The sequence below is a fragment of the Lontra canadensis genome, unplaced genomic scaffold (genome assembly GCF_010015895.1).
Source record: "Lontra canadensis isolate GAN:19392208 unplaced genomic scaffold, GSC_riverotter_1.0 scaffold46, whole genome shotgun sequence".
Taxonomy (NCBI): Eukaryota; Metazoa; Chordata; class Mammalia; order Carnivora; family Mustelidae; genus Lontra; species Lontra canadensis.
In genome coordinates, this window is record NW_022631040.1 from 14,811,308 (window position 1) to 14,835,822 (window position 24,515).

Sequence of the window (24,515 nt, forward strand, 5' to 3'; positions counted from 1 at the left end):
TAGATTATGACTTGAGAAGGGCAGGAGCCATTTCCTATACTTCTTTCTGTCCTCTAGGCCAGCACAGTGGCTGGAATATGGGAGGTAATCAAACATGCTTATTGAATCTCCTGGAATATACGAAGCCTTAGAGGGGGAACGGCTCTAATGCTCCATGGCAGGGAGAGCTGGCTCAGCACCTGGCCTGCAGTGCTGTTGCTGAGTCCTATCGAGGGTCCAGCTAATCACAGATGGTCTGCCAACAGTTGTGACTTGTATGAGTTGCCACCGTCAGCTTGACCTCTTGGGGTTAAACTGCTGAAGGTTCTACCTGAGAAGGAGCAGAAGGCTCCCGTGGGTCTGCTGATAAACCCCAGGCTTGAACAGTCCTCTTGAGATAAGAACAGATGTTTTCTTACGTTTAACGAGTACCAACTATGCCCTGGTTTTCACGCGCTTTTCTCATCTTTTCACAAATCTCTCATATTCCCAACTGCCGTTCACATTTCACAGATGAGAGCATGAAAACACAGAGAAGGTAAATGTATTTCCTAATGAGCGCTCAGTGGCCAAGTCAGGATTTGAACCCAGGTCTTCTGATTTCACAGGATGCACACAGTGCTCTAGGAAGGCATATGGAAAATCAGCAGGATAGAAGAGGAGCAAGATGGGTTTTCATGGTCCAAGGATCTTGAGAGCTCATCTTTTCCGTGACTTTTGAGGGACACAAAAAGCAGATGGTAATTAAATGCTCACGGGTGGGAGGAAGTGGAGGAGAGAGGAGGGGAAGGATAGTGGAAGAGATTGATTCATTCATGGGATGAGATTCAGGTGGTTGGGCCCCTGAGGGGCTGCACCAAGGGGATGCTCATAAAACCTTCGTTTTTGGCTCCAACCTTACGGCTTTTCCAGGGAGGTAAGGATTCCAGAATTTTTTGTTTGTTTGATTTGCTGTTCCTCAACTATGTGCCTTATAAAATGTATGAAGAGGCTGTGACCACTGATGCACCAATGGCAGAAAACAGTAAGTCCAGAGGAATAAAGAATATTTTGTTAAAAATTTAAAAATATTTTAATTATCTTTCTCATTGTAAATGTAATTGGTAATAAGAAAACATAATAGGGAACTCATAAAATATTGAGAGTTTTGCAGAAGAAAATAAAAATCACCTCAAAATTCCATGACCTAGAGTCAATCGTTCTTTGAATTTTGCCGTATTCCGGTCTAAAGAATATTTTTGAAGAAGTCCAAGGCTCCTTTGAGTTCACATAAAATATTTAAAGGAAACTTAGTCCCTCCTTTTTCCTGCAGGCAATAACATTGATCTTACACGAACAGGGGAAGAGAAGAGCCTAGTTTTCCTTAAAAATCCCCAGAAAGAGAATATTCTTAGCCAGTCATGCTATGACATTCCAGGGGACCCCATATCCTGGTAGAAGGGAACCCTCTCAGTTCCCAATATAAACCCTCCTCTTCCTCAGACCCACCTCGTCTCGTCTTGGCAATGGTAGAAACATCTACATAGTCAATAAACCCCAAAATAGCCACTCACTTTGCCCTTGAGGCAACTACTATTTTACAGAAGGAGTCTGAGCCAAAAGTTGAGCTAAAGCCCAGAAGGAAACAGGCTCTCTTCACCGTGATGATCATCTCAGGACCTCCCTTACAACTGATGAACCATCAGGAGGGAAGAAAAAGGAAATGAAGGTTAAGGAGGAGACAGGGACCATTGGAAGCAGAAGCTCTTTTCATAATAGAATCGTAAAAATGTCTATGAACGATGTTCTTGTCTTTAAAAAAAAAAAAAAGCCAAAGATCTCACAGCTGGCCGGGGGTCAGCTGCACCCAAAACCAAAGATAGTAAGACTCTGTGGCAGACGGCAATGTGGATAAGCCACCCAATCTAGCATCTGGGGCACACAAGAATTCATGACGCATGAATCCCCTTTCTTGCTGCATCTAATGAGCTTTCCTTGCCCTGGCAGCCTCCTGGGCTGTGTGGCGTGTCCTCAGAGGGACAGATGATATTTTGATAGAGTAACGAAGTTTGATGGTATGGAAATCAATGTTGGCATTGACCTTCCAGTCGCAGTGTGTAGACCCTGGTTCTCCACATCGGCAGGACTCGTGGAGAACGTCGTCGAGCAAGAGGCCATGCCAACCCGAGTTACAAGAGTTCTCCTTGAAGTCATTCATCGGTGAGTGCGAATAAAATCCATGTCTCTAGTTTTTTGGTAAATTCACGACCTGCTTTTGCCCAAATTTTTGCACACGCTTTTAGCTTTAAAAAACACTGGGGGCTAGCAGGTTAAGGAGCCAGGGGCCATCGTCAACTGCAAGAGTTGCAGAAAATCTGGAGATGCTCAGAATACACACCAGCCAGCAGGGCGCAGGCAGGAGAGGCTGGCTGGAGAGGCAGGCATCCCCAGTACTGTTTGCTTGTTCCCTTTGGTGCTTACTCTGCATCTATCCGTGTTTGCATTTCCTCCACCCCCATCCCGTGTGCATCCCCACCCCCCTTTTCCCATCTGCAGGCTCCCTATTCTTATCAAAAGCTGCTCCTCTTCTCCAGATCATGTAATGCCCGTTACCATGGCACCCGGTACTTCATGTTATTAAGACAATCTCTTTATTAGTAAGCCCGCTCCTCCGAGGATGCCAGGCCCTTCAGAGCCCATTTGATAAGATGATGAACCTGTGTCTTGGGAGGCTTAGGCACTGTCAGGGGGTCAGGACAGACAGGCTCAGAGAGCTTGGACCTCACACCCCACTCGTGGATCGCGCCTCACTGCTTCCTGGGTGACTGGGACTCACAGTCCTGTCTCCTTTTCTTTTCATCACGCACTTGTAATAATTATACATGTTATCACACTTCACATTTTACAAAAGGCTTTCAAATACATCCCTGCCTTCAATCCTCACAGTGTCCCTGTGAACTAAGAATTTTGTGCTCATTTTAAAGGCTGAAGGAACTGGGAGCTGACGTTCAGGCAATCTGACTGTTCAAGGTCATACAGACACTCAGCACCAATGGCAAAGCTACAGCCACCCCTCTTATCATCGACAGATGGATAGACAGGCACACAGAGAGACAGACGAAACATTCTATGCCTTTTGGGGGCTCAAGAATCATTTGTTGATTTATTGGACTAAATGTGTGCTCTTCTGAATCAAATGTGATGTTACTGACTCACCATCACTGGCTTTGGAGACTATTTTCCCAGTAAGGATTAGCTTCAACAGTTTCTTTTTGTCCCCCCGCCTTTTTTTTCTTTTGAGTTCCTAGTAGGTGCTAGGAATGATGGATGGCATGATGGGAGTGTTGGGGACTACAAAGAGTGTCCTGTATCACCTGTATTCTTGGGCAGTGTGGGATGGGTGAAACACACGCTACCCACAAAGCTATCATCTAGCACAGAGTGTGATAAAAGTGAGTCATCCATTCACCAACGATTGGTTGCCTACCAGCCATGACCCAGGATTCAATGATGAATAAAAGAGATATGGGCCTTGCTCTCATGGAGCTTTCTGTCTGCGGAAGGAGACAGGTGTTAAGAGTTACACAACCGTTTAATTGTAATTGGGATGTGTGCTGGCAAGGGAGAGTGGAGGTAGAACCATAGCATGGAGCGGGCAGGGATGGCAGTGTGTGGCATGGAAAGCTTCCTAAGGAAAAGTCTTGGATCCACAGAGGTGGGATGATATGTCTCGCTGCCCCCCAACCCCCGGGGAAACTGAGTCCCTGCCTCATCACAATTAGGCCAAGCCCTCAATGGACATTGAGAAAAGAGCACGAGTTTCAAAGGGCATGAAGGATGGGTTTTTAGTAGCAGGAAGTTCAGTGATATTCGTCTGTGGATGTGTTTCATGTTGAGAAAACCCAGAGGTCCCAAGGCTAAGGTAGTTGTGGATCACAACAGGGAGGTACTCAACACTGGGAGGTGGGGGGTGGTAGTTTTAAGAGCAGGGAGAGAGAAGGAGATACAGACAGCCACGCAGAGAAGTGGGGGAGGGGGAGGAGAGAGAGAGAAAGAGAAAGAGAGAGAAAGACTTAGCTGGAAGGATTAGGAAGAGGTGGCATGTAGGTCCAGAGAAGGACCAGCTAGGACTCAGCTAATGGGGACGAATAGTGGGGCGGATGGTGTTGCAGAAGGACAAAGCAGCTTGAGCAAAAGCAGAGAATAAAGGAGGAGGAGTGTGCCCGTGTGTTTGGGGAAGAGCCCGCTGTGCACCTTTCTGGAGACTAGCGTGTGCTCAGTCAAGGGGAGGGCTAAAGGTTTGGAAAAGTGGAAGGGGGAGGGCCAGGGTAGATAGCTCCGTGGGCAGAGAGCCGCCGGGAGGAGTATCCAGTCTGGGGAGTCCCATCAGAGCCATGCGTTATTAGATTAATCTGTCGGGAGTACGCAGGATGGATGGGGAGGGAGGGCGGGAGCTGCCCCTTCACCTCCCTCCCACTGTCCTCCTGGGCTGCCAGGGACAAACTGATCTGTAAATGGCACTTTTAACTCCCTCCTCTGCCTCCTTTCCAATGGAAAAGGGGTGATGAATTTTTAGCCCTAATCGTGATTGCTTTTTTAAATTACCTGGCATGACTGATCCTTCCCTGAAGTACAGAAAGGGTGTATCCCTGCCCCTCAAACAGCTGGGAAGTAATGGATGTTCCAGAGCTACTGAGAAGATTAACTGAATTTCCTCCCTTCCTGCTTTAGCTTTTGGTGGTCTGAAGTCCTTGGGAACTGTTTTCATCTGCTGGGATGTCCTCTCCGCCACCCCTGCCTTTTCCACCTTTGATTTCAGAGCCCTTCCAGTCTCGGCTGGCTCAAGCCCCTGTAGGATCTAGACCAGCCGCATCCGCGTGGGGCCGAGCTGGGGGGGGAGGGGGCGGCATCGGCCTCAGATCGCAGCTTTGATTAGGCGGCACAAAGGCTCCAGTCCTTAAATATCTGTGCCCAGCCTGCTGATGTGTCTGAAATTCCCCCTTAAGAGTCACTGATGTTTGGGCAATTCCAGAAATAACGCTTCATGCTAACAGCTGTCCAGGGTGACGTCACAGGCAGCCAGAAAAGCCTTCCTCTCCACTCTGGGCCGTTGCACCCAGGCACTGCTTCTAGATCTGCCCCTCCCCCACCATCCTTCAGTCCCTGCAGCCCCAGCTCTAACTGGCTATCCTCTGGGGCTCCTTTTGCCAGCCTGTTCCTCTCCAGCCAGCCCTCTGTATCCTGAATGCTTTGAACTATTTCTCATCTCTTGGGCCTCCTTTCTCTCAACTAAGCCCTTCCAAAACCATAACCACAGGCAAACACCACCTCTCTCCTACCTCACTCCTCCCTCACCCCCGACCTCAACCCATTTTCCAGAACCTTCCTCTGACCAGAGCCTCGGCCTCCTGCTTGCTGGGGACAGAGGTTTGGACAGTTCAAGGATTGTATTTTCAAGGTGAAGGGTGGTAGAGGAAACACAGTATTTAGAGTCAAGAGAATTTCCTATGCTTGACTCCACTGCTTGTACTAACCGTGACTTCAGGAGCTCTGGCTGTGGCATTAATGTCATAACATTAATGTTGGCTTTACAGAGTAACCAGGAGGCGCCAATGAGTAATCTCGAACCCGGCAACCTGGCGTGCATACTCGGGGAAGATCTGGTCTTCTCTAGATACCATTCCCCAAAGCTCTGATTCTTAAATGTCACTGCCTATGGGAATTACCTGGGGAGCTTGTTAAAGACCCTCATGCCGAGGCCCTCTCTAGCCCCAAAGACTCTGAATCAGAGGCAGGCCCCAGAAGTCTCTGGGTTTAACAAGCCTCCCGGTTGAGTCTCGTGCAAATGGTATGGACCTCTGAGCAACCCCGCTGCGGGGGTAAATGTCTCTGATCCCGACTTCCTCCACTCGTTCTCTTTGGTGTCCCATGGTTGGTACCAGCTAAAGTGGGCCTAGTATTGCTTCCGAGGCTACTCTAATGCACTAAGTACCGAGATCTCTCAAACGCTCTCTGACGTTGCTAAACATGGACTTTAAGACCTTCCTTATGCCCCACCTCTGCCCCTGATCAACTCTCCGTCTGCCTTTAGCCATTTCTAATCATTTTTGCTCTTCGGCAGTTACCTAAATGCTGGTAGTTTATGCAGCTCTCGCTCAATGCCTTCTGGAACTAAATGCTTTCTGGCCTTTTGGGATTAGCTGCCTGGAAATAGAGTTAGTTATACAGGGTTCGGCTTTTGGCAGTAAGAGAACTATGTCCTGGCTGAACACTAACTCAAAAGGCCTTCCCCGTTACAGAGAAAATCATGACCGTGAGATAAATTCTCATGTCCTAATATCCAACATCCTTTCCCACTGCAGCCCCCTTGGGTTTGCCTTTAGTAATATTTCATACCTGCTTATAAATAAGCTATAAAAGCATGCTGTAGACGGTCAGGTGTTAGGCACAGGGGAAATTTCATTACTGTTGCTTATATAATTGCGGGACCTTCCTCTGATGTGAATCCTTGAGAACAGAATGAGGTCAGTTTTGCCTCTGTCCTCCTTTGTGGCATCTACACACTCAGTGGCTCTTCTGAGGGGACAAGATAGAGGTTTTGTTGCCCTATGGAGCCCATGGCCAGGTGCTCGTACATGCAAACCCTGTCCAATATAACGGACACTTGCCCTTATGTAAATCTAGCCCTACAAGTGGTGGGGCCTTTGTGCTGCACTGGGGGTCCTGGTGAGTTTCCTGGCGTCCCTGCCTGTCCCACCCCACCCAGCCACCAGCAATGATAACCTGCCGCCCGAGGTCACTGGAGGGTATATTTAGAGCCTCTTCCCCAAGAGTGAGCTGGGTCTGAAAATAGATCGCTTGGCCTGTGTGTGTGTGTTTGGGTCACAGCCTCTAAATCTACACCTTCAATATATGCGGCCCCTGGCCAGCCCGATGCAGGTCTGTTCAGCAGAATATAAGTACCAGGGACCTGGTCTTGGGGGCTGGGCTCTACTCCAGGATGTCGTCTTCCCTCAACAGGACTTGAGCAGGCCTTCCCGAGGTCTGATGCTGACATCCCCCTCTGTGGCTGTGAACCCTTGGATCTGGACCCAGTCTGGATTAGAGTGTCCCATATTTGAAGTGCTGGCCTCTCTCTAGAAGAGACCAGATGTTTCCCTCTGGTCTCAGCTCTGTGTGATCACAGTTGCTCTGTATCCCAAGAGCCCCCATGTACTTTGCCGTTGTGGTCGAGTTGTTTATGACAGGGAGCATTTTATGACCATCATTTGGGAACCAAGCGATGGAGGCATCTGTGTAACTGTTCTTTCCACCTTGAACATGTTATGACAACATTTTGTAGTTTGGAGTTAAGGGCAGTTGAAAGTTACCCTTAAACTTGTAGCTTATAGGTCTGTGAGAGCAGGGATAGAGCCTGTCTGGTTCATAGTTGTCCTCTTAGCATCCATTCAATAAGCATTTATTAAGCACTCACTGTGTACAAAGCAAAATGTTAGATTCTTTGAAACTATAAAGATGAATAAGAAGTTGTCCCTATATTCAAGAAGAAGGTCCTAGTTTAATAAGTAATTATGATACAAAGGGAAATTAAATCGGTGCCATAATAAATATTTAAGCAAGTTTTTTGGAGGACAGTGGAAGCACTAACCATCATTAAGGGAAGATTGACAGAGGAGACGGCCTTGAGGTAGAGCCTTTAATGAATAAGATTTTGATGGCAGAGGGGATGGGGAGTGAGTATGTCACACACAGTCCCAGCAAACCTCAAGTCAGTATATGCTAAGTCCACACAGCGGATGGCCTCAGCCACCACATCTCCTGCTTAGCAAGAGCTTCTTGGGTCCATGAGTCCCAACTGTGTGTCCCAGCAAATGGGTGAAGTGGATCTTGCCATTTCCTTGGAATTATCCCAGGAAGCAGTTTTTCATTTTTTTGCTGATGGCTCCTTCTTAGCCTCCTACTAAAGGAAGGTTTTCTTTCTTTAAGTCAGTAGTTCCCAAAGTCACCTAGCTGGCTAGGAGCACTGGGGGATTTTAGCCCTTCCCAAACCCAGACCACGACCCCAAGCCAGTGACATAATCTCTAGAGGTGGAAAGGCTTCTGTAATTTTTTTAAGCTTCCAGGTAACTGTAAGTTTGGGAACAACTCCCTTAGGGCAAGTTTAAGTCGGCTTGTTTCACTAGTGGCTGGAGCCACTGGCCATGATATAAACACGACTGGTTGCTAAGCCACGGAGGACACCTTGTAGATAAAGCATGTGTCTTTGAACACCCTTTAGGCCTTATGGAAATGGCTCAGTTTTGGGGGATGGCTGAGACAGTCTTCATTTAAAGCTAATCACTATTTCTGAATCAGACACCTCATTTCTGTCCTCGGAAGCTCTCAGTCCCCAAGACGCATGTACTGTCCCAATGCCCATATCAAGCCTATCCACACAGGAGTGTATGACTCCATGAGAAGGAGCCCATGAAAATGAAAATGGGATTGTAAAACCTGTTGGCACCTAGGAACACTCACCTCCTCGATTCTGGTACCCTGGGGCTGACATCAGGAGAGGCTTGCTTAATCCACAAATGTCCGTTCATTCACACATCATGCAGTTACTGGGTTTCTATGATGTGTTAGACACTGTCGTAAACGCTGCTGGGGCTGCAAAATGACTCAGACCCAGTTGCCAGTTTTTTAGGTTTTCCTGCCTAGGGAGAGGGCTTTTCAGATGCGTTCAGGGGAATCATAGAAGAAGGAACGTGATGAGCGACACAAGAATGGTCCCAGCTACAGGCTGTGGGAATCCAGGAGAGAGTGGTTCCAACGGAGGGCCATTGAGAAGTGCCCATGAGAACGGTCTGGGGGAATGGGGGTATTTGGACAGAGAATGGGACGAGGGGAAGGCTTTTCTGAGCGGAGGAGCAGAAGGAACACAAAGATGGATTAGTGGGGTGGCAGCCCTGGGAAACAGTGAGTTATCGGAGTCTGCCCAGCATGTGAAGGGGAGACAAAGCCAGGAAGGGAGGTTTCCAGCATTACACAGCTGACCCGGCCCGTCGGACACAGAATCAGGGGTGAGACAAGGGCACTGTGGAACTCTTGGAAGCCAGATCATCTGTGGGGGAGACCTGAACATCGTATTCCCCAGCTTCTGGAATGCACTGAGCTCGTTCCCTCCTCGGTGCTCTTAGGCCCACTGTTCCCTGTGCCTGGTCCATGCTCCCCCCCACTGCTTCCTTTTCCCCCAACTGTGTCTTATTCTTTCTTTAGATCTGAGTATAACTGTCATTTCCTCAAAGAATTCTCCCTGACCTTTCAATTTAAATTAGATTTCCCTGCTATGGTCTCTCATCTCATCCAATTATTTTCCTCCATAGCACTTATCATGGCTTCTAACGGTACATTTATATCTGTGACTATGTGTTTGCTCTCCAGCGCCTCCATCAGAATGCATAAGCTCGGTGAGGTCAGGGACTTGATCTTGTCACTTAGTGCACCCCCAGGGACTGACAGGCGAAAGGCTCTCAGTAAGTGTTGGCTGAATGATACGTGAATGAATGAGTGACAGTGAAGAGAAAAAAAAGAATATGTAAGACCCTTCTGTCCCATAACACGTGTAATAGAAATACATCATTAATAAGGGAAGGGTCAAGGTCTCGTGAAAGACACTCTGGCTGGGAGTCAGAGTTGGGGGTCTGGTTTTATACTCATTTCTGTCACTTCCTAGTCATGAGATCACATCTGCAATCCGACTGGTTAGTGCAGCTCTCTTTCCTTCTCTGACTTCACAGCCCTGGACTCAAATTGCTCATTTATCAGATAGGGTCATAGAGTATGCCCTGTTTAATAGTTGGGAAAACACACTGAGACTTTACATACTATTGGGCAGGTGAAGGACTACACAAATGTAACAGTATTAATTGGTGCCATCAGCTTAGAGGTATTTGCCTCTACATTTTCTATCGAATAAATGGCTTTGGTGTTTTATTCGTGTTTACTGCAAAATATTCTTTTCTATTGCCATTGTTCACACACACACAGAACACACACACACACACACACACACACACACACCAGTGGTAAAGCTATATTCTTTTATTACCAGGGTGAACCTAAGATATGCAGAGTCTGTGTCAAACATACTAGTGAAAACAGATGCCCTTTTCATTTACTCAAAGGCACTAATGGCTTTAATAAAAGCAGAACGTATCACTTAAGAGGAAAAGATAATTAGCCTTGACAAGAAGTGAGCTCAGAATTCTTATGAATGAATTAGCTAATTCCTACCATGGACATTGAGCATTTGGTTTTTCATCTGACATCCTAATGAGAAGCCGGTAACAGCTGGGGGCAGAGGAGTGACTGAAGTCCGTGGCGTTGTCTGGGAAGGGCTTAGGTCAGGCTAATGTTGTTATATCAATAATGGTCTTAGACAGGACACTGCGGTGCCAGCCAAAAATGTGGATTGGAAAGAAAAGCCACGCTTGTATTTCTTTTACTTTAGACAAAGTGTATGGCTTGTTATGGGATGTTAAATCATATGGAAGGTGTCACAAGGAAAGCATGCTGGGATATCTTGCCATAAGCATATCAAGGATTTTTTTAAAATGCAAAAATATTTATTGAGCACCTACTGTGTTCCAGCCTTTAGGCAATTTATGTGGGGATGCAGGTCGGGTTGGGGAAGGTAAATGGACCTAACAATGAAGCACAAATTGGGATGAACCAGGCTGTGCTCCCACAGTGAGCAAAATAGCCAGACTAGAAGGGACCATTGGAGAAAGGGAAGAAAAAAACCCAAACAGACAAACATGAAGATATTACTTCCTTGTATCTGTATAGAACTTTGGTGTGTACAACAAACAGAACCCCCAAACCAAGCCAAAACATCCCATTGGATCATGAAGCAAAAACAAACCCCAGAAACCTTAGCCAGCTGAGTGCTGTGGGTGTCCCCACTCCCCCGGGACTAAATGAGCTTGCCCAAGGTCACACAGCAGGAGGACTTACGACTTCTATCCCAGAGCACTTTCCTCCTGATGGAACTTAAAAGGTAGGTTGAGACAAGACAGTGGGGCCTTTCCATACCAGGCTAAGGCTTTTGGTCTTTATTCTGTGAGCAGAAGTGGTCAGGGTCACCTAACTTAGCAAAAGGGGAAGAAAGTAGAGCCTACCACTCACTGCTGACAAATCATCTTGACCTTGACCTTGAATAAGGCTGTAAGGAGAGCTTTTTACAGGATGGTTTTTGAGTACTTGGAAGAGCCCTTGCCAGCACCGGTCCACCAGGAAGTCAGTTGTGCTGGAATAACTCATTTCTTTCTCAGACAGACCTACAAAATGGTAGTTTATGCTTTAGTAAGACTTGCTTCAGATGCTTCTGGGGGAAAAAAAATGGACAGTTACGGAATTGGGGGCTGGATTCATTTGCTTTTAATTTTCAAGTTGAAGGGGATTTTGGAACTCACCTAGCCCTGTTCCATCATTCTACCAACGAGTAAAAAGAAACAAGGGGGAAATGGCTTGCTAAAAGTCACATCCTCATCATCATCAAAATGGCTTGTACCCATCGAGAATTAATTATGTATCTGCCACCTTCTAAGTGATTAACACGTGTGGACTGAATCACAAGACTATGGGGTCGCTGATGCCCAGGGACACTCAGTGCCTTGCTAATATCGTGAGGCTCGTAGCAATGGAACTGGGATTTGTACCCAGCAAGGCTGGCTTCTGACTGGTTTCCTCTGCAGACACAGCCTCTTCCGGCCACACAACGAGTGTTTTATGAGCCAAGTGTCCATGGTCCTGTAATTGGATGGCACGTTGGTATGCCCTAAAACATCTTTGCTATGTCCTTTTCAGTATTTTTGTCCCTAAGTTAGAGAAAATATGGGAGCAGGGTGTCAGGTCTTCGAAAGTCTCGAAATGGGGGGGAGGAATAATATGCACTGGATGGAAGAGACAGGAACCCCAGAAGACTCGGGGTGATGAGTGAACCCAAATGCAGGGAGGCAAACAGTCCCCGCGTATTCTGCACGGTCCACATCTAATGCCAGTTCTCAATGGAGCCTCTGAGGCCACGCCCCAACCAAGGAAGCCCCGGGCACACCAGGCCTTCGCAATGATAGCCTGTATCTTTCTTCCTCCCTCCTGACCAACTGGCTCTGATCCCCATCTGGGCCCCGTCCTCCCGCATCATCTGGGCTCTGTTCCCGTCTCTGGGTCTTCATTCTTAGTTTTTTGCTGGGTTCTCTTAGCACTTGAATCTTGATATTTTTTTTTCCCTGTGGGCCTTGAGTTGCCTTGCCTCCCTCCACGTGCCACGCCACATCAAGGGCAAAACTCTCATCCTGTCCCAGCCTCTCAGAACTCAGCCCATGACCGTGGTGGGTCTGCTGACGGCACCTGCGTTGCCCTGCCGACCCAGACACCAGGTGGAGGAGATCGGGGTTATACCTGAAATACTGTATTCAGGTCTGGCCAACTCCCTTCCCCTCCCTGAGGGTCTCCAGAAACTGAAGCATATTCCTAGAAAAAGAATAGATCGTCAATGGACTCGAATACTTGGTTGTACATGGGCAAGTTGAACGAGGCCAGGGCGCCTCGAGAAGTAGATTTCGGGCACTGGAGATTTTTCTGTGAATTCGCAGAACCCTGCGGGCTCCTCTTACGTGACCCTAGAGCCTGTTGGCAGAAGCTACAGAAAGGAGGTAGACGTCAGTTCAATTAAAAACTTTCTTATGGCAAGAGCTCTCCGGAAACGGAATGGGATAGTAGTGAGCCTCCGATGGCTGGAGGTGTCCAAGGATAGGCCCACAGTGTGTTGTCAGGAAAACTGTATAACAGATCCGCATATCAAAGGGATACCTGGACTCTGATTTGTAGCTGGGTTCCAGCCAAGAGAGTCTCTGGCTCAGTGAGGACTCAGTGGTGCCTTCTGAGGGAAGGCAGGATGGGATGACAAGGGCGGGATGACCGCGGTGTGTTGGGCGAATGCATCCCTCCAGTGAATGGCCACCGCCACCTGGAGCCCACGCGTCCTCCCTGCTCGCGCGTCTTCCCTGTGAATGCCCCGGGGCCGCACCTGTCAGGCTGCTTCTGTTAGAGCGCAAACGCCTCCGGCCCCAGAGCAGGAGAGGCCCACCGCACAGGCGAGGGAGGCTGCAGCTTGGTGTTCCACAGCTGGGGCCCGAGTCTCCCCCTTCTGCGATCTTGTGCCCAGGAAGGGGCTCTGTTCTCGCTAGGCCCTCACCCCTGCCCCCCTGCAGGAAAACAAAAAACCCAGTGCAGAGGACGGACAGGAGCGCGAGTGCGAAAACGCATTTGCCCAACACCCCATCGACGTCCGTGGGTGCCAATCAAGGAGGAGCGCCCCCCCCGGCCCGCCTGCGTCCCCCCCTCGGCCCCTGCCCCCGCCGCCCCTCCCCGGCTCCCGACCTCCGGGGGGCGGTCACGCAGCGCCTTGGGCTTCCGGGACGCGGGGCCCGCCGCCGGCAGCGCCCCCGGGGAGGCGCGGAGCCGGCGGAGCGCACGCGGCGGCCCAGCCCCGAGTGAATCAAAGCAACAGGAGCCCGTGCGCGGCGGGGCGCGGCGGCGGCGCCGTGCGTGGTAACTGACAGGCACCAGCTGCCGCGCCGCCCGGACGCGCTATGTGGCCGCTCCGAGCGAGGGGCAGATTCCAGACTAATCCCGGAGGGCCGGCCCAGCCCGAGCTGCCCGGGCTGCGAGGACGCGATGAGCGCTCCTGTTAGCCCGAGTTGAAGGCAGCCCCGGCGGCGCTCGGGAGCCCGGGAGGCCGCGCTCTTCGGCAGACGCTCGGGAGAGGAGCATGAACTGAAGAGTAAACATGTACGGGAATTATTCTCACTTCATGAAGTTTCCCACAGGCTTCGGCGGTGAGTCCGGCGCCGGGGCTGCCCCGGGGTCGGGGGTGCGGGGTGGGGGACCTGTGTGGAGGGGCCGGAGGGGAACCGCGACCTGCGGGCACGCGGCTGCCAGTGAATTAGAGGAGGGCAGGGATGTTCGTCTGCACGGGCCGTGTGTTTCCGCGGAGTGTGTCTGTGCGTGCAGGGGAGAGGGAGGGAGAGGGGATGGTCGGAGGCGAGGATCGGCGCACAGCAGCATGAGCGAGCAGGAGAGAGGGCGTGCAGACACCCCACGGAGCGTGCCAGCCCACCTGCCGGGGACTGGATCGGAGACCCAGACGGAGCGAGAGCGTTGTTAGAACCCAGTGTGTTTGTGCGCGTGGGCAATGTGGGAGAGTCAGAGGGTATCACTGGGACGTACCTGTTATCCAACTTGTAATGAGAAACATGCGGTGAAAAAGGCTTTGCCTCTCTATTAAGAGCCCCTGCCATACGTGCTAACAAGGGCATGCTTGTTTTATTGAAACGCAGATCTCCCCACAATCGGATTTTTTTTTTTAAAAGAAAACGGAGCACTTGAATTTGCCACCCTGTTTTCCTTCCTCTGTTGTCTTCCCTTTTGATTTGCTAATAGCCCCGCGCCCCCTCCCTGCTGCTCTCCACTGCCAGGGTCCCTGCCGGCAGCCCTGCTCACTTTCCAGGGGCCGCCTTCCGTGGGACTCGAGGTTCCCTTCATTCAGTGGCAGAAGCAGTTCAGCCGTCCAGCTTTGAATAAATGGAACCAACAGCTGACCGACTGGCCTGTCACTTGTCAGCTGGTGGCACGAAGCTTGTGCTCTTGGGAGCCAAAGAGGAGCTTTTGCCCTGCGGATGCTGGCAGACAGGACAAAGCAGAAATTCTTGTTAGGTCTTGAGAACTCAAAAGTCCCTGCTCTCCCGACCTCCTGTGTGGACAGATAGGCAATTCATCCGAGGGTGGGGTGGGGGGGGTTACAGCTTGCCTCCTTGGCCATGCAGAGCCCTCTGTGAGGAATGGAGGGACGTTGCAAGGTGGCCATGGCCCCTGCCGGGGTGGTGTTGGGCTGGGGGACTTGCTCTTTCATTCACGGTGCCTTGGGGAGTTTGCGAGCCAAGCGTGGTATTAGGTTCTGGGAAGACAGATGTGAATGAGACACGGGCTCTGCCACTTGTGCAGAGCAGGCTCATCGCACAGGCACACTGTCATATTTCCGGCTCTGCGTGCTTTGGGGTGCAGGAGGAGGCTGTTGCTGGGACTCAAGAGGGGGGGGCCACAGATGTGTTCCTGGAAGAGGGGATGTTGAAGTCGTTGGGGCTAGTCTCATGTTATGACCCAGTGAGAGTGGTGGCCAAGGATGTGACCGGGACATCCGATCTCGTTTAGAGTTGGGTCCTAGGTGTGAAAAGCCTTCTCAGCTCCTGTCTCGGTCCCATTCACAGTCGAGACACTTTCTTCTTTTCCCTCTGAATTCAGTTGTCTGAGGTCAGAGGGATGTGCTTGCCCTCGAGGTTCTTAGGTTCCCCAAGGTCTGGGAGGCTGTGGCTTCATGAATGTCATGGAGACCCTCTGAGCCAGTGGGAGTGAAACAGGGTTGAGGGTGGAAAGATCTAGGGAGAGCTAAGAGCAAGGTTGGATAAAGAAGGTCTAGCGCCAAATTCAACCGGGGCCGCCTGCTGGAATCTCAAAATGTTAGTCTGCTCAGGGACCTCGAAGAGTGTCTTAGACCTCTCATTTTTGGAGTGGAAATGGAGGCCTCAACAAGGCAGGGGCCAGTCTAAGGCTACATGGGCTTGAATGGGAGAGAAACTTCCAGAAAACCCCTGACTCAAACTTAGAATAGTACTCCTTTAATCGGATCTAGTGCAAGGAGCATGAAAGGGAGAGAGAAAGAGCAAGAGAACTGGAGTTGGGTTCACATACTAGCTGTGTGGCCTTAGGCAAGGAATTGCCTGTCTCTGAGCCTCAATGCCTTGGTCTCTAAAATGGAGCTGATAATCCCATCCTCAGGTATTGTTTTGAGACTGAAATGTGCGAACATTCAGAGAAGCAGGTACTGTCTGTGTGTTTGGTCCGTAGTAAAAGTTAATATTTTCATCTCTTCCATTTTGCTCAAGCACTGAACATGCAGATTAACCGAAAAATCAAACGTTACTGGAGAATAATGAATTAGGAATCTTGGGAAATAAAATGAGGTCCACGAAGGTGCACACACTTTTGCTGGTTTGGAGTCTCACGTTTGTGGGGGCTCTGGTGGTTGGTGTAATGAGGTTTCAGAGACAAGGAGACACAGCAGTGCAGCCACAGAAGAAAATACGTTGATGTAACACGGGGAGCCAGAGGGAAAAGGGCCACTAGGTTGTTTAAATGTCTCCCTCTGATGCGACTTTTCCTTGTTCCCAAGGGAGGAGAACAATTATTTTGTTTAGTTCTGTTGATGTTTTCCGTTTTGTTTGCGTGCACTGGCTCAGAGTGCTAAAACACTGAGCCAGAGCACATCCCCCGCCCCCCCCCGCCCCCCAGCTGCAGGGAGGTCTGTCTGAGAACTTGGCACACCCCCAAGACACAGGGAAAACCTGAGGACTGGGGTGGCTGTCACCTGCAGCGCCGGCACAGAGAGAGGAAACACATATATGCAGTAATTTGTGCCTGCCCCCCTTACCTTTTTATACAGCAGCAAATGGAGCCTCAGGGGGCTCCTGGGATCCCCTGTGAGGAGCTCTAGGGACACAAAGTCACCCGTGGGAGATCGCCCTGGAGATCGTGTCTGGGGCTGTGCTTCCCAGATGTGAGCTCATCGTCCCATCGATGAAGAGGGGCTGGTTCCTTGGGCCGAGCTGCTGTGACTACCTGGGTTGCGGTGGTCACGGTGGTCTCGCCGAGGTGCCCCGGTGCCCAGCGCCCCGCCCTGCCTTGTGACGAGCAGAGAACCCTTCCCTCCTTCTCCGCCAAATCCTGGCTTTGCCAGCTGCTCAGTAAGAGATTTGTTTGCCTGGAGGAGACAGTTGCTGCCTCTAAGAAGATGGCAAAACAAAGCCTGTAATTCCCCCATCCAATTGTGCGGTAATCCTCGGGGGGAGAGCAGGATCGGGAGCAGGGGGCTTGAGTTTCAGGGAACAAAGGTCGCTGCAGCTGCCCTTGCACGGGGCCTGCTCCCCTCGCAAGCCCTTGACCCTGAAGGCTCCTGACAACCCTCCAAGGAGTCACCACGAGGATCCCGCTGCTTTTAGAGGCGAGGAAGCGGAGGCACTGCACGGTGTGGTAACGTGTTGAAGGTCTTGGGGCCGGAAAGTGACACTGGCCGGGATTTGAACCCAGGCCGTCGGGCTCCGGTATCCCTGGTCAGCTGAGCTGCCGGTCAGGGCGTCTGTGGACCACACACTTGCTCGGGGACAGGCCGGGAAGCCACGGGAAGCAGCGCAGGCCTTGCTGGGCTGAGGAGCCCTGATCCCGCCGCGGCCCTACCCCGTGGCCGCAGACCTGTGGCCTGACCACTGAGGAATAAAACACAGGGGAGTTTGCAGTCACTCAGCAGCAAGGGACTCTGGGCCCTGCTGGGGCTGCCCCTGGAGGCCCAATGATTTGCAAGAGTCCTGCCCAGATGGCCCTGACATTTGTGTGGAACACTCTGCTTTTGCCCTAAGAGTCTCCTTAGAGGAGGGGTGGGTCGGAGTTACATGTCCCCACGTGTTTGTGTGTATGTCTGGGGGGAGCTGTGAGGATGAGCGTGGGTGTGGGAGCTGTGTGTGTGTGTGTGTGTGTGTGTGTGTACACGGATGCGTGCGTCAGAACATACTTCTCCCCCCCACAAATGTGTGGGTGGCTAATTGGGACCTACCGTGGACGTAAGTGGTTAGGGTTTATGTCGGAAGGCGTAACTGTTTATGAGATTTAGGAAGGAACATATTTAGTGTAAACTATTTTCTGAAACATTTACAATCTTACCAGGAGACAGAGAGCTGAATAGGAACTGGGGGAAGAAATTGTGCAAAGACTAATCTAAATTCTCCACCTCTTCCTTCCCCTCATTATGTCGCTTCTGTATCTGCGGAGAACTTTGCCACTAGAGCTGGGTGGCTGGGATGCCAGGGGCTCCCAGGGGAAGCTGTGATTTTCTCTTATTGGAAAGTGGAAGACTCAGAGGCCCAGGGAATGTAAAAATTCATTTTCTAGAATGCTTGGGTGTGGGGGGCTCTCATGGGATTGGTCCAGGTCCTGACTCAGCGGTCGTCACAAGAGTGAAATGGTAGCTAATGTGTATTATGCACCTACTGTGTGCCAAGCCCTCCTCCACATTGCAAATCTCTCCTTGGCATTGGAAACACCGTCTCATTTAATATTCTCTAGGGCTCCTGGAGGGAAGGCACTACTGTTATCACGGGGAGTGATGACAGTATCACTGTTGGACTAGATGACCAGAGTCACGGGGAGGTTTAGCAAATTGCTCAAGATTGCCTATCTGGTAAGGGGCAGACCCAGGATCCAAATCCAGGCAGGTGCAAGCTGCCTGCGGTGCTGGAGCCGTATGCCGCACCTGCTGTTTGTTGGGGGGTTAGGGTGGAGAGGGGGTGGGGTGCGGGGGCATGGAGTCCCAGATCTGCTATAAATGGGTGAATTATGTGTAATAACAGCAACTAACAATCTCAGTGCTCTGATCATAATGCGTTTTTTGGACATGTGTAATTATAGCAAATGACTGAAATGACTGGGTGTGGGGGCAGGGCACTGGGCACTGGGAGGTGCTAAGAAAACAAAAATCCAAAAAGTGTCCAGATGGACCCTGCTTTGTTCTAATACATGGAGCACGACCTTATATTCTAAGGTGGGGCTCAGCAAACTTTATGAAGAGCGGGAGAGTAAACCTTTGAGTCTTTGCTGGCTCTAGGGTCTCCTGTTGCAACTGCTTGTATCCGAATCCTGTCCTAGGGTGAGAGGAGCCTAGCTGAAGTAGCGAAAGCTAAGGTACAGGGAGGTTCAGTGCTCCTGTCTGTTTGCGAAGCCCGAGGGGGTCGTTCTAGAGAAGGCTGAGTGCTCTCCAGTCTGCAATGGTTCTCATCCCGCCCTCTAACCGGCCTCTTCCTGGCTTCCCCACCACCACAGGGCTGAGTCTTTAAAGCTAGACTGAGGGGCCTGCGGGTCGGGGTGGGGATGACCCCTTAGTTACAGGCGAGGACATGTGGGGAAGCAGGGTGGCTTGCCCCAGACCTGCAGCTGCTTGTGGTCTTCAGACTGGGTTCCCTGGGGTAGCCGGAGGGGGAGATGGAGGGGTGAGGAAGCCTCTGAGAGCCCTCCCCCCACCCTTTGGGGAAATAACTCAGTTCTACCCACCCCACAGGGTCAGTGTTAACTTTCCACAGTGCGGGGGTTTAATAAATAAAGCCTAGACGATCGTAAACACATGGTAAAAGATCCCCTTTGCCATTTCAGAAAATTTGGAGACTAGAGTTCTAAAGTCACTAGAATTTTGTGTGTAGATTTTTCTTAGGGGAAGCATGTCTGTTCTTAAAGCATCAGACAGCACTCCAGGCGATCCTGACAAAGCAAAGGCAGACATGGATTCAGCGCGTGTTACAGAAAGTTCTGTTTTCACAAATCATTCTGGGGCAAGCCTCCTGAGATCTGGCAGAAAGAGAGCTGGGACCTGGGACCTTCAACCCCTCCAGTCTTCAGGAGACCTTGGCCCAGGGCCAGTGACTTTGATGAGTCATGAACAACCTGGAACCCCCTGCTGTCCTTATTACATACCTTGATTGAGAGGGAGGGAGACGGGAAGATTCGAGGTGTGAGATCAAGCTCAAGTTCCTGATGGGATTTCGGAATCCAACATCTGAACTTGAAGAATGGAGAAGCTTGTGATCTTTAATTCAGAAAGCATTTACTAGGAGTCAGAGGAGCGGCCCAGAAGTAGCTTAGCACATATGTTGGGATGTTTCTTCTAGGCTGTTTGGCCTGGCTTTCATGTCTGCGAACTCACCATCTCCTTCATCTCCTTTGCTGGTCACGAGCGTCATTGGGAAGCAGTCTCTTAGACATTTGGGGGGTCATGGTACTTGTGACTTTTCAGCCTCAGCAATGAGGGGAGCAGAGCAAAGGTTAGAGTTCATCAGCAGGGAGAGAATATTCTAGACTGTGCTGGGAATGCCTGTTGGTGGTTAGGCACACATTGGCTAAGTATCTGGCTTGTGCAAGGGTTGTGCAGAGCTCCAAGAAGGCAGACCCATTCCCTGCCCTGAAGGAATGATAAACCAGTTACACGCTCTGTAGTCTGCCTCCGTATAACATTTGGAGATGACTTATTTCCAGAAATGTTTCTTGGGACTGAGGTTAAGCGAATGGGTCCCAGGAATTTATGCATTTAGACCCTGGGAATAAATGATCCTGTGTGCCTTGCCTAATGTTAACATGCACTAGGGGTGTTGTTTACTGTATTTTAAGATGATTGCAGTCTTTAGAAGACTTGTTAGAGGAGCCCCTGCTCCAGGATTTTGGCCTCCCTCTCCCTTATGAGTTAGACACAGCGTAATATCCACCTGTACCATCAAGGTTGATAATTTGGTCCTGGGTAGGAAAAGTGATATGCAAGCAAGATGTCATTAATTACATGCAGAAAGGTTACCAGAAACTGTGCTAGACTCAACTCAGATTCTAGGTCTGCAATAGCTCACAGCAAGCGCTTACAAAGGTCACTTTATCATTCTGAACCTGTTTTTCTAAGTCGAGCTAATGGGGTTTATTTCTGCCCTACCAACCTCTCTGAGTCAGGTTCAAGCTTCCGTGAACTAGGCACCGGCTCCCAGGAGGGACTGCTCTCTCCGTGGTGCCTAGCTTGGGGTCTGGACATGGTAGGCACTCAACAAATATTTTTTTGACTGATTAAACCAATAGCAGACATGGAAATAAACAGTGTATCGGAAATAAACGGTATATGGTTATGAAGAGCTTTGTGAGTGAGAGATGGTATGTAGAGCGTGGAATGCCCTTGAACCTGGGAGCCAGAAGACACAGTGTTTTTGTCCTGATCGTGTAGCCTTCAGCAAGTCCTGCAAACTCTCTGGGATTATTTTCTTTTCTCTAAAACACGGTAATTCTACACGCCCTGAAAGTCAGATTTCTAACCCTAAGCAATATGGCCTTACGAATTTATGACCTAACTGATTTGGAAAGGTGATTAAATTTGGTCATGGTATGAACTAGTTTGTATTTGCTCCTTTGCCAAAAAAAAAAAAAAATGACACACACAAAAAAAGTTCGTGGAACAAGTAAGACTGTAGAAGTGTTGCCCCATTTAAGTTACATCTGTTTTGAAGCAATTTAAAAAGCCTGGTAGAGAGCATCATTAGCATATTAACCGGGTGTTAATTACAAAGAAGTCTTTTAAAGCAGATTTTATAAAATCTCCGCTTAATAACCATTAGCTTGCGGTACTGGAAATACAAACTCTTCACGTGTGTTACTTAGAAGTAATAAAATTGTAATTTAAAAGTAATCTGCCAACTTGTCAAGAATTTAGACTGATTTTTTCTCTCAATTGATCGAAATGAGTAAGGTTTTGCTATAATTATATATAATGCTGGTGATAATGAGGCTGATTATCAATCTTTGCCTGCTTTTCACTACCCCCATCATGGCAGATTTTAGGAGAGATGGGGTGGGAGGGGCTGGCAGGATGGGAGCAGGGAGGGGCAGGGAGGGGGAAGGAAGAGGAGATGCCACTGTGCTCTCCCCCTCCTCCAAGCACCGGGAGAAGCAACCCCATCTCCCACCCCAACAGCCCCAAGCCCTCCTCTAAGGGGACCTGCTGGAACCCTGAACTGCCCTGGGAGACTCCGAGAGGCTGGTTAGGGGCGCGGAACCCATGAGCCGCTGATCTTTGCGTCCTCGCTTGCTGCTGAGGGGCCCTGGGTGCTGAGCACCTTCTCCCACACACTCACGACTTCTGTCGCGTTGCTTTATTCTCCCCACTGAGAAAGCCAGAAAACATTTCGAGAGCAGAGAAGGCTTCTTATCAAGAAATGTGGCTTCTGCTTCTGCTCCTTACTGCCTGGGAGCTGGGGACCTCCCACCTTGGAGTTGGCCCCCGTTAAGCTGTAGAGCTCTGTGCCTCGGAGATACCCTCCTGTCCATGTCCGGGTGGCCATGAAGCTCCGAGGCTTACGTGCAGGTGCTTTTGAACATGCCAACAGTGACTCAAATGTAAGAAACGTGGACTAGCAAACCCCTGGCATCCAAGTGCCCCTTCCACTGGAGAAGGGAGAAGCAAAGGTCAGGCTGAGCTAGGACTCCAGTGAATGGAGCCCCGCCCCTTGGAAGTGGGCGGGGCCAGAATCTGGGAGGGGAGTGTCTTAGTCAGGGAGTGCCAGGGTCAGGGGCATCTGACTGGCTCAGTCCCTAGAGCAGGGGACTCCTGATCTCAGGATCAGGAGTGAGTTTGAGCCCTATGTTGGGTGTAGAGATGACTTAAAAAAATAAAGTCTTTGTTTATGCACCACACCCAGTGCTCCATGCAATACGTGTAACAATCTTGGAACACTGAAAATAAAATCAAATAAGAAAAAAATTCTTTTAACAATGTGCCAGGGTCAAAGTCCAGAATAGGGAGGCAAGTTAGATTGGGGAAGGCAGGGAGAGCTGCTGGGAGGAGTCCCGGAGGAGGGTAGTTCATGGTGGGGATGGGGCTAAAGCCCAGATCTGCCGCCTTCCTCCATTTAGATGCCACATGTATAATTTACGAGTCCTGTTCCCTTGGGTGATGTCTTTAATTTCTCCGTACCCCAGCTTTTGCATTTGTACAGTAGAGATAAGCAAACCAACCTTAACGGGGCTTGTAGGTATGAAGTATGTCAATGTATATAAAGCGTCGAGAACCAGGTCTGGCTCCTGGCAATTGCTCAATGAATGTTATATTCTTTTGTTGTTGTTAGTCATGGAAGGAGGTGCCTATTAGTGTCAGTTAAAGTGCGTCCTGTGGCGGGCCTCTGCCTACCTCACTCTGCAGCCTGCCTGTGTTAGGAGCCAAGCAGCCACAGGCGGAAAGATGATAAGTTTCCCTTACACTGGGAAGAGCAAGCCACAGGGCACTGTGGTGAGTCGGTGAGGCGATTGGCTCTGGATTTTGGCTCAGGTCACAATCACAGGGTCCTGAGAGAAGGCTCCTTATTCAGTGGGGAGTCTGCGGACGATTCACTCCCTCTGCCTCTGTCCCCACCCCCTCACCCCCTGCCCCATGCTCTCTGTGTCTCTCTCAAATAATAATTTAAAAAAAGTATTTTTTTTTCTTTTTAAGGCAAGAACAAGCCGGGTGTCAGACTGATTCTGATTCTGGGGCTCACGCACCACGTCCCCCCACGGAGACAAGAAGACAGGCTTGGGTGTGCGCTGGTGCCCTGTGGGAGAGAGTTGAGTGGGACTGGGCGGTGCGATGCTCCCTCGACTTCAGATGGAGAGTCCTGACTCAGAGATAGTGCCTCTTTACCTCCGTCCCCTTCCCCGCGGGTGGGTATTAACCGGTGTCAAGCTTCCGTACAAGTTTCCGCGGTGCAGGAGAGCCGTGTTAGCAGGCCAGCAAAGTCCCTGCGTGGCGGCAAAGGGCTGGACACACCAGGCCACTTGCTCCCTTGTCTGGCCAGTCAGGAAGACTCACGCTTGACATTTTCCTTTCATTGGCTGAGGAGGAGGTTGCTAGGCAACTTCCTCACTTTGGTAAGAATTCTGTAGTTCTGAGTACCCGAGATTCTCTTTCTCAACAAGGCCCCCCTCCACACACACACACACACACACACGCATGTGCACACACACAAGCAATTCGTTACTCAGAGATTTTTGCATTGGTTAACAGCGGGGACAGATTTCTGATGCAAGTGATTTCTACTGATGAATTCTCTGTAGTAATATACATTAATTAACAAAAAAATGATCCCATCACTGCTCCCATCCCATTGTCAAGTGTCTTTTGAGCATCTGCTACGTTCCATGCTCGGGGCGGTCCCGTAATAGGAATCGTGAACAGCAAGGGATAGAAATTAAAAGTATGTGACAACCAGGAGGACAGCAGACGGTCAGATTGGAGGTCACTTGGAGGACCTCTTTGTCCCGGGCTGGATTATGGGGTGATCTGGGCGATCCCAGGGGAAGGGTGGAGTGGCTGGGGTGACGGAGGGGTGCTCCGGGCTCAGAGCAGTGGTGATTTACTGCGATTTACTGTGTGTGGCCAAGACTGTCCTTAATAGAGCATTTAGCACAGGCCTGGCTCAGTGATCTTCTACACCGGCGTTCGAGCCACACACAGTCGGCCCCTCACAACATTTACAGGATAGTGTGTTAGTGCACTTGCTGCTGCGGGGTCCACGGTCTCAGGTGCCCTCAGCGATCCACCACGGTGAGCGTGTGTGTCTCCACTTTGTGTGGGGAACTGCGTTCAGGCGGGTCAAGTTCCTTGCTCAAGTTTATGTGACTGGAAGGAGGCAGAGCCTCAAACCCAACCTAAGGCTTTGTGGCTTCAGAGGCCCGTGTTCTGCGGCGCTGCCCATGCAGACTTCAGGAATCTGGAGAGTTTAGGTGCCCCGCAGGTTCCCAGACAGCTCTGATTGCTGGGGACATGCAGCCTCTCGGGCTGCAGTCTGGAATCCCAAAGAGCCTGAAGGTCCCGCTGCCGACGACAGGGGTCCCTCGGAAAGTGGTCCGGACTCAGA

The 24,515-nt window shown here is 50.2% G+C and overlaps 1 protein-coding gene across 2 annotated transcripts in view; it reads left to right on the forward strand.

Annotated features, from left to right (window-relative positions):
- Positions 1–24,515, forward strand: part of RXRG (retinoid X receptor gamma) — a 123,645-nt gene that overhangs the window by 69,008 nt on the left and 30,122 nt on the right. Inside the window, exon 1 of one of the 2 annotated variants that reach the window (XM_032872989.1) lies at positions 13,490–13,841. The exons of the other annotated variant lie outside the window; for it this stretch is intronic. Within the exon in view, the coding sequence (XP_032728880.1) occupies positions 13,793–13,841 (49 nt within the window). The 5' untranslated portion in view covers positions 13,490–13,792. Of the gene's footprint in view, positions 1–13,489; positions 13,842–24,515 lie in introns of those variants that run through there. 2 annotated transcript variants of the gene reach the window in all.